The sequence below is a fragment of the Sphaeramia orbicularis genome, chromosome 12, assembly GCF_902148855.1.
Source record: "Sphaeramia orbicularis chromosome 12, fSphaOr1.1, whole genome shotgun sequence".
In the NCBI taxonomy this organism is placed as follows: domain Eukaryota; kingdom Metazoa; phylum Chordata; class Actinopteri; order Kurtiformes; family Apogonidae; genus Sphaeramia; species Sphaeramia orbicularis.
Window position 1 is genome coordinate 47,820,922 of NC_043968.1, and position 9,898 is coordinate 47,830,819.

Here is a 9,898-nt window from a genome sequence, read left to right on the forward strand (position 1 = left end):
ATTACACTCTATACCTCTGAAGGTTGAGAATTGAATGCCGGCTCGATCTTGATGTCAGCCTTTACTGCACCACCGGTTTAATGGACGGACTGGAAATTTATACTGTCTTGGGTCGTGTGAGGACATTGGGTGTTTTTCCACAGTGTGTTTATACTCTAATCTATGAAAGAAGCCTCATAACGTCCCTTCTGTTTAACTAAAGGTACATGATGGCAGCTGTAGCAGGTGGATGCTAACATTGTCGAGGGTGGAAAACCAATAATGTTATCGCAGTGAACAAGCGTAGACAACCTTTGTAAGAAACAGGAAAGTGCAAGCCAGACAGTCTGATGGAGGGAGAGACGGGGAGGAAGAAGGAAGCAGACGGAGGAAAGGAGGATGTAATATCCCAGTCAGAGGAGAGCTGGGAACAGATGGAAACGTGCCTGGAAACAAGATGCAGAAATCATACAAAGACAGAGAGAGAAGAAGACCGTAAAGGACAAAGAAATTAAAGTGTGACAACCGGAGATTAAGAGGTCTAAGTATAGCCTTCGCTGTCCTGAGTGGCTCAGTATTTATGGCTGTGGGTGTGTCAAGTCATTTTGTCTCAACACCTGCATCAACCCAAAACTGTCCTCATCAACTTTTTTTTATAGACTGCCTTTTATCACACACAGCGGAATAAAGGATGAAAACAATGACTATAATATGAGCAACAGATTTTGCATATCTGAAAACTTAATACCTACAACTGAAGTGCCCTGTTTAGTCTTTAATGTGCAGATTGGGTTGATTTTGTGTATATTTTTTTTGTCTGTGTCTATTTATCAAGAAGATCCTGCAAATACTATTGTACTGACTGAGCGTCTTCTATAGTAAACTCACCAAAACATGCAGTGAGGACACATTTAGGAACAAAAATCACTTGCTGAACTCAATGTGTGTTTACAGCTAAAATACCTGCATTCAGATTCTAATCTTGGCCTCACACACCCACATGCACACAGAGTAGCCTATATACAAACTGTATGTGAGGTTGTTTTGTGCAGTGGTGGACTGAGCATCATCAGAGTAAATCTTAATCAAGGTCCCCTCGTTTGCTTCCCTCTCTATCACAGTGTCCTTCTTCGTCCCCACTGACTCATGACATTCTTTGTTTCCCCTCATGAATAAATTCAAGGTTTAAGTGGCTGCTATGTTAAGCATACCAGCTGTGGTACAATAGAACTAAGTACTTTTACTGGCATATTATACTTGATATAATGCTAGAATAACACAGTATGATGCAGTAAGTACAACAACCAAATACTAACCCTTTTGCACTTCAGTTAATGATTTGAAATGAAATAAACCTTATAACAAAATAAAAATGTACATGGTCAATAATGATATTTATTGCGGAGTAAAATTATATTATATTGTTCATCATTAATGTTTTATTGCCAAGCTCTACTATGACATCAAACTATCCACCAGTATATAAAACAATTCAAATGAACAAAATGCAACATATACATTAATATAGCCATAATATTAATCTAAAAACTCTTAGAAGAAGTGTTTTACTGCACAAATGACCTCTTTTATTGTTCATACTTTAATAACAATTTGCCGATTAATTCTTTTACGGAAAAAACATGTCTGTGTCTGTCATAGAATGCATTATGATATACACTGCAACACTTTTACATATGTGTATCAGCTGAATAAGCAGTTATGTTGACCTTGTATTCTGTGTATCAGCACATACAGTGGAACCACACGTATCTGCACTACATTATGTATAAAGATGCCTGTGCCTTGACCTCATTCACTGCCTTTTTTCTGTATTCTAACTCTGTGAACTGGTCCCTGCAGGTAGTCTGGGACAGACTGGGGCGGACTGGGATGGGCTCATCTGCTTGCTAAAGCCTCTTTCTACTGCAGTGCCATTTGAAAACACTCCAACCCTTCTGCAGTGCGCTGGAGTCCAAAACTGATGTGGAGTGACTCCCCTGTACTTGGTCTGCCCACACACCTTCGCACCAGTGTGTGTATCACACCACCGCTGCCACCCTCGAAGGACATCCAAAAGCACCTCGAGGTTCTGAGCAAACAGGCCGACAGTGAAATATATGCATCTGCAGCCAGCAGGAGGGCTGGCACAGAGTGCATCACGAACAATGATCAAAGGCACTGAAACATCAGTGGGAAGGAAGAATGTGGGTGTGGCTTGGAGACATGGGTGTAACCACTTACACTATATATTAGCACTTAAAATAGCTACGTACGCACATATGCAAGGAAAAGCCATTGTGACCATCTTTGTCTGAGTCTAGGTCAGGGGTGTCAAACTCATTTTCTTCTGGGGGCCACATTCAGACTAACTTAATCTGAAGTAAGTGACCAGTAAACTAATAGCATGATAGCCAGTAAATAATGACAACTCCAAACTGTTTTAGTGCAAAAAAATAACTTTCAATTATGCCAATATTTACCTTTACAAACTATCCAAACAAAAAGGATGTGAATAAGATGAAAAAATATGAAATTTGTTAAGAAATATAAGGACAGTTTTATCCATATTATGCCTCGACTTATCAATTTTTATACATATGCGTTACAGATCAGATCTACAAAGACACAAAACATTTAATAATAGGCAGAATATTGTTAAAATTGCACTTAATTTTCTTTAGACATTTCAGGTTGTTCATATTTGTTCAGATTATTCACATTTTATTGTTACAGGATTGTTTGTTAATGTAAACATTTTCATAATTTAACATTTTTTGCACTAAATCAAAGAGAAAAAAAAATAGTGTTGTCATTATTTATAGGTTATTATGATATTATTTTTGAGTTTGATGCCCGAACTTGCATTTTGCAAATTCATCCTGCGGGCCGGATTGGAACCTTTGGCGGGCCCCCAGGCCGCATTTTTGACACTTATGGTCTAGGTCTTTCTCTGACTGTATTTCTGTCTGGAGAATCGAAAAGTGGTCATGCCTCATGCATTAGCTCTCCTTGACTGGGAAACCAAAGGGGAAGACAAAGAAAGTAGACGGATACTAAATGGTGGATGTAAAATTCTAAATGGAATAAATTTTCAACCAGCATCAATTCTGTTTTCACAAACTGAGTTGAGTACATTTATTTCTTTACTTTTCATGAGGAGAATGGACAGTCACAGCAGAATTACAACATGTCCCTCCCTCCATCAATCACTGCATTCAATCAGATGGACCTGCAGGAGCACTTAAGCTGCAAAGGAGTGGAGGTGGTGATTTTGACAGAATTAAATACATTAAATAGAGCCCACTCAGAAAGTGCTGATGCAGCTTTTTTTGGTGCATCATCTCCAAATTGGTAATCGTTTCCTATTGACCTGAATGACCTCAGATTAGAGTGAAGCATTTAGATTGATAGGAGATCAATATGAGGCCTAGTGACCAGATAGACAGCCCACACTGACACTTCAGTCTCTGTGGGGAAACATCTCAACAGAGAAAAATCCCATGTGGTTTGGACTTATAGAACTGTTAAAAAAAACCTTTAAAAAAAAAAAAAAAAAAAAAAAAAGCATTCTTCCCTCAGGTCTCCTCATGTCAGCCTTAACCCTTAAGATTTGACAGATTCTCTGTTAGCTGAATGAAATGAAATGATATCAATATCTAGACACAACAGTTTTCCAAATTTAGATAGTTGGATGACAGACTCATTAGACTTGATGACTGAATTAAATGGAGTAAATAAGCCTGAAATAGATGTCAAACCCTTATTTTATTATCTCCCTTTGCACAGTCTGGTAGAACTACAAGTGTATGATCACAAAGACAAACACATTTTCTCTGGCACAATTTGGTGGAATTCGGTATATATATATATATATATATATATATATATATATATATATATATATATATATATATATATATATATATATATGTATGTATACAAGCTTCATCTTTCCTTTCACTATATAAATGGATTTTTTGCTTTGGAACTCAAACCCAGTTCTTTGCACACTGCCTGAACTGTCTGACAATACTCACACACTGACATCAGTTAAACCACACCCATCACACAGTTTTCTCCCCATAATCCCTGAAGAGAAAACTACCCACAGACACTGTCAGCTGCTGTAAACTGAAGTTAACGGGACAAACGTGACAAACTCCTCACGTCACATCATTTTGCGTCCAAATTCAGCAGATACACACAGCTGTGTAGTTGTTCCGTCTCATACTAATAACCTCAGTGTCCTGTGGATATCACAGATGGAGGGACCACGGACCTGTGTCATCCGTGGGACCAAACACGGAGCTGCTGGTCGCTGTCCGTGGTCCTGAAACTACAACACCGATTCACAGGCGGCTGTTTCATGTTTTACCGAGTTAGTGAAGTATTCGGATTACATTATAATAAGGAAGGTCTGTCCTAGTCTAAGGGAAGGTTTCATTGCGTAATTTCATATCTTTAAAGCGAATTTAAATCGGACACCCACGGAGCTGCCTCTGCCCACGTGGTGGAGACGGAACGGGACCCCGGACCATTCGCAGACAGCCTGGGGGGGATGCGCCCTCCCCTCCCTCCTCCCTCCATCAATGGACGAAACAAAACTGCCGGACTTGCCTTGTTAGCGACAGAGCCTCACATATATAAGGAGCAGACGAAGGAGGTCTCAGTCGCTGTGAGAGCCATACACCCCTCACCTGCACACACACACATAACACACACACACCCACACACACCTACACAGTCGCCTCCACCTCCTGCTCCGTTCCCTTCATTCCTGCGCACACATCCCCGCCGGTAGTCTGACCGGATGAGTTACCCGGTGGACACGATAGGAAGCCCCTTCAGGAGAGTTATGGATACTAGGACCAGCTACGGCTACAGCCGCTCCAGCGGCACCCCATCCAGCGGATTTCGCTCCCAGTCCTGGTCCCGGGCCAGTCCCGGTTCCACCATGACCGCATCTTACAAGAGGAGCGTGAACATGCCGGTGTCCCGGGCATACAGCTCCACGGTGCTCAGCTCCGCCGACAGCGTTGATTATAACCCCCCCCTCCTGAACGGAGACTACAAGAGATCTAATGAGAAGGAGCAACTTCAAGGGCTCAATGACCGGTTTGCTGTTTACATTGACAAGGTGCACTACCTGGAGCAGCAGAACAAGCAGATCGAGGCGGAGATCCAGGCACTGCGGCAGAAACAGGTGTCCCGCTCCCAGCTGGGAGACCTGTACGACCAGGAGCTGCAGGAGCTGCGCTCTATGCTGGAGCAGATCCACCATGACAAGGCGCAAATTCAGCTCGACACCGACCACATCGAGGAGGACATCCAGCGGCTCAGGGACCGTTTCGACGAAGAAGCCCGCATCCGGGAGGAAACCGAGGCAATAATCCGTGTCCTGAAGAAGGACATGAGCGACTCAGAGTTGGTAAAGTCTGAGTTGGATAAGAAAGTTCAGTCTCTGCAGGATGAGATCGCCTTTATCCGCAACAACCACGAAGAAGAGGTTAGCGACCTGATCGCTCAGATCCAGGCATCTCAGGTCACCGTGGAGAGGAAAGACCTGCAGAAGGCGGACATCACCGAGGCTCTGCGGGAGATCCGCTGTGAGCTGGAAGGCCACTCCAACCAGAACCTCCAGCAAGTGGAGAACTGGTTCATGTGCCGCTACGCCAAGCTCACGGAGGCTGCGGAGCAGAATAAGGATGCCATTAAGTCCGCCCGTGATGAGATAGCCGACTACCGCCGGCAGCTGCAGTCCAAGACGGTGGAGCTGGAGTCCGTCCGCGGGACCAGAGACTCACTGGAGAGGCAGCTCAACGACATTGAGGACCGCCACAACAGCGACCTGGCCAGTCTGCAGGTAAGTCTGCTCAAACAGCCGCATCTGGACACAAAAACTACACTAACTGGACACGAGTTTATTACTTGGTTTGTTTTTTATCCCATGTTTGTGTGTGTGTGAAATGTATGTGTTTACACACAGCAGTTAAAATCAGAATAATAACTTCATTAGTTAAACGACGCAGGGTTTTTAAAAAAAAAATCATTTTATTGTATTTCATTTTAATGACGGAATAGAAAGTGTCTTACTGCTTGTAACATACATTTGCCTTTTGGTGAAGAACTTCTGTGGAAACATTTTTTGCTGCGTAATGGTTGGTGTGTGCGCGTCATTGCGCTCACCAGTAATCAGCACCGAGTTTTACACGGTAGAATGACACAAGTGTCAGGAAATAGTTAATGGAAGACACTGCAGTAGTCTCTCTCTCTCTCTCTCTCTCTCTGCTGAGTCAGAGGCATGGGTCGATGCCTTCATTGGCTCTGTCCTTGCATCACACCACTCAGAGTTTGGGGAGTGGGTGGGGGTATACTGAACAACTGTGGAGGCTGCCCTTGAAAGGCATTCAACATTTTCAGAATACTGTATTGTGTCAGAATCTATTAGAAAAAAACCTCTTTCATAGAGAGTTTTTCACAAGTTTAAATTTGTAAGGAGACTAAACATTTGCTGAAAAGTGTTGCATTTTATGACACTGATGTCAATCATTAAAATCCGTTTCTATAACTGATTGCATACCACAACAAATTCAGCAGAAATGTGGAACACAAACACAATTACTTCACAGCCCGAGGCTGTTCAGTGATTCTGAAAAACATGTAACTGTGAAACTGGACTTGAAAACATTTCTTGAATACTTACCAAACCATGGACTGTGCCTGCTTTGTGTACCCACAGGAGACAATTCACCAGCTGGACAATGAACTCAAAAGCACCAAGTGGGAGATGGCCCGTCACCTGCGCGAGTACCAGGACCTGCTCAATGTCAAGATGGCCTTGGATATTGAAATTGCTGCATATAGGTGAACTATGAACTATGCAGCTGCAATAGTCAAGTATTTATGTATTTATTTATGTTTAGAAAATGTTTAGAGAAGACAGTTCATATTGCATTGTTAACCAAAAGTACATACAACATTTTCAAGCATCTTTATTACTACCTTTTTGACTCCCATTAGGTCTTTTTCTGAAACAGTCTGAGATAAATAATTTCTAAATTTCTCATCTCCAGGAAACTCCTAGAGGGAGAAGAGACACACTTCAGCACTTTCCCTTATCGCCATGCTGTCTCCTCCAAAATTTCCAAGCCTAAAGATGCTCCAAAGCTTAAAGTGCAGCACAAGTTTGTGGAGGAAATCATTGAGGAGACAAGGGTAGAAGATGACAAGGCTGACATTGATGAGGATCTAGCAGAGATAGCACAAGAGCTGTCTTCCACTCAAGAAGAGGGAGGGGAAGAGGGAGAGGAGGGTGAGGAGGGAGGAGAAGGAGAGGAAGCAGAGGAAGCAGAGGGTGAAGGTCAGGATGAAGGTGAGGAGGAGGAAGAAGCTGTAAGCGCCACTGAAGCCAAAGTTAGCTCTAGTGCTCCCAGTAAAGAGGAAGAAGAGGAGGATGGAAAAGAAGGTGATGAGGAAGAAGAGGGAGAAGGAGAGGGTGGAGAGGAGGAAGAGAAGGAAGAGGAGGGTGAGGGAGAAGGAGAAGAGGAGGGAGAAAAGGGGGATGATGAAGAGGGAGGCGAAGAGGGAGAAGGTGAGGAGGGAGGTGATGAGGAGGAAGTTGAGGAAACAGTCTTGTGCTCCAAAGCTCCAGAGTCTAAAACCTCTCCTGCCAAAGAAAAAGCAGGAGACAAAGAGGGCAGTGGAGGAGAGGAGGAGGCAGAGGAGGGTGGTGCTGAAGAGGAGGGTGATGAAAAGGATGAAGATGCAGGTAGTGACAAGGGATCCAAAAGTGGAGATGAGAAAGAGGAGAAAGAGGATGTAGACAAAGGCAAAAAGGAAGATAATGAAAAAGATGAGAAGAAGGGAAAAGATGAAAAAGCAGAGGAAAAATCTGAAAAAGCTGCAGCTAAGACAGAGGCTGTGAAATCAGAAGCTGCTAAACCTGAGGCTAAGAAGGAAGAGGCTGCCAAGAAGTCAGAATCCCCAAAGGCTGGCTCTCCTAAGTCTGAATCACCTAAGCCTGAGTCTCCCAAATCTGAATCCCCAAAGCCTGCATCTCCTAAATCTGAATCTCCCAAGGAAGGCTCCCCCAAATCTGGGTCTCCAAAGCCGAGTTCCCCCAAAGCTGAGTCCCCTAAGAAGGAGAGCGCTAAACCTCCAAAGGAAGAGAAATCAGAGAAAACAGAAGACAAGAAGGTAGAAAAGAAAGATGTCGCAATGAACGGCGACATAGACAAGAGCAGCCCGGATGAGAAAGACAAAAAAGACGAGGGTGACGTGATCGCCAACGGTGTCGACGAGAGCCCGGTGAAGGAAGACGGCAGCCAGAAAGTGGTGATCACCAAAACTGTGGAGACAATCACTACTGGAGAAGATGGATCCAAGCATGTCACCAAATCAGTTACCACTGTGACGGAGACGGTGAAGGAAGTGGAGGAGGTGCAGCAGGAGAAGCTGGTCTCCACCAAGAAGACGGAGAAGCACTCCACCCAGGCCGTCAAGCAGGTGACCGAGGCCGAGTGAGTGGACGAAGACAAGGAGGAGGAGGAAGAGGAGGAAGGATGGAGGGACCAGAGAAGAGGACACGAAGACAAGCAATCAACCCCAGAACTAACATAACAAAGAAAATCATACAGCTAGAGCGATGTATTAAAGATAACCACTCTCAAACATATGAAACCAATCATAGAGAGAAGCCAAAACCTAAATGCTAAAAACTTCAAAAATGCATGTTGAGTGAAAGCTTTAAATGGGCTTCGCTGCAGATGCGGCCAGGAGCAAGCGACTGAGACATTTTCTTCTATTTTTTCTTTCTTTCTGCAGTTCATGGGTGAGCTCAATGGGGGGAGGGAGGGGGGTTTCTGCATGCTAGCTCAGGGGAGGGGATTCATGTCCTCTCTTATGTGTATGTACGGTAGAACTACACTGTAAAAAGAGTAAATATGTAAAAGGAATAAATGCACTGTGGGTGGGAGAGTGAGCGATATATTATTAGAGGTTTTTTGACTTTCAGTAAAGGGGAGTGGGGGACGCCAGGTGGGAGGGTCACATGTTCTGCTGAAGAAGCCTTAAATGACATGTGAAGATATCAACTGAGCCAAAAAGAAACAAACAACAAGTACACAAAACACAGTGAAGAAAGACCAGGGTAGTGATACGATGAACACATGATCATATACATCCAGTACCTGAAGCAGTTAAAGCTTAATGAACCTGAAAACTACTAGCCTTAAACATGCTTTCTATCAGTGTCTGTTATGTTTACCTGAGTGCAACTGAAAAAAACTTAACTGTAAATGCGCAGATACATGCATTCTTGTATGCATAGGATGGACTTGAATTTAAATACAGAAATAAATGAGGTGCTACTGTTTGCAATCCCATGACTTTACTCATCATGAACGATTTCCCAGCAGCATTTGCTCAATAAATGTCATAATGAAGTAAAATATTCTTCTGTTGTCTTCTGTTGTTTTAGACTGTGTCATTCTATCATGTTGTGTTTTACAGATATTACGACCCCATCACAACCATCTTTAGAGGCTGTAAATAAATATATAAAAAGAGTATAAGTCAGAAGTAGAGGCTTGTAGTGAAAAATGTACAATTATGAATCTTTTACATAAAAATCTTACATCCCTACGTGCACAGGTTTTAACACTTTAATGCTCATTTGTAATAGTATACTCACTTAAGGTAATGCTAACTAAATATTAAAGGGTCAAAACACAGTAATGTCCTGTCAGAGAGCGATCTTTAATTGATTGCCATTCCAACATTTATTTCAATATAAAGCAGCTCCTTGTTTTGGATAATCCCTTATGTTCCAACTGAAGCAAAAATGAATTTAAAAGTAAAAACGTGGCACATTTAGCAACACTAATCTGTCACATTGTGTTTAAAATGTACTTTCAGAGAG

At 42.8% G+C, this 9,898-nt stretch overlaps 1 protein-coding gene across 2 annotated transcripts; it reads left to right on the forward strand.

Moving 5' to 3' along the window:
* Nucleotides 1–4,621: 4,621 nt before the first annotated feature.
* On the forward strand, nt 4,622–9,264 carry nefma (neurofilament medium chain a). Of its 2 annotated transcripts, XM_030149703.1 has the most exons (4): nt 4,622–5,842; nt 6,719–6,843; nt 7,053–8,012; nt 8,043–9,264. In XM_030149703.1, the coding sequence occupies exons 1-4, from the start codon at nt 4,790–4,792 to the stop codon at nt 8,500–8,502; spliced, it is 2,598 nt and encodes an 865-aa protein (XP_030005563.1). In that variant the 5' UTR covers nt 4,622–4,789; the 3' UTR covers nt 8,503–9,264. The 2 variants fall into 2 exon arrangements, with proteins under 2 accessions (XP_030005563.1, XP_030005562.1); XM_030149702.1 differs by having other exon boundaries at nt 7,053–9,264.
* The last annotated feature ends 634 nt before the right edge of the window (nt 9,265–9,898 follow it).

What these genes read in the sequence shown, in the direction of transcription:
- nefma (XM_030149702.1), top strand. Translation starts at nt 4,790, where the DNA reads ATGAGTTACCCGGTGGACACGATAGGAAGCCCCTTCAGGAGAGTTATG. An exon ending in GCGACCTGGCCAGTCTGCAG is followed by an intron (nt 5,843 to 6,718) that starts GTAAGTCTGCTC and finishes GTGTACCCACAG; the next exon opens with GAGACAATTCACCAGCTGGA. An exon ending in ATTGAAATTGCTGCATATAG is followed by an intron (nt 6,844 to 7,052) that starts GTGAACTATGAA and finishes TCTCATCTCCAG; the next exon opens with GAAACTCCTAGAGGGAGAAG.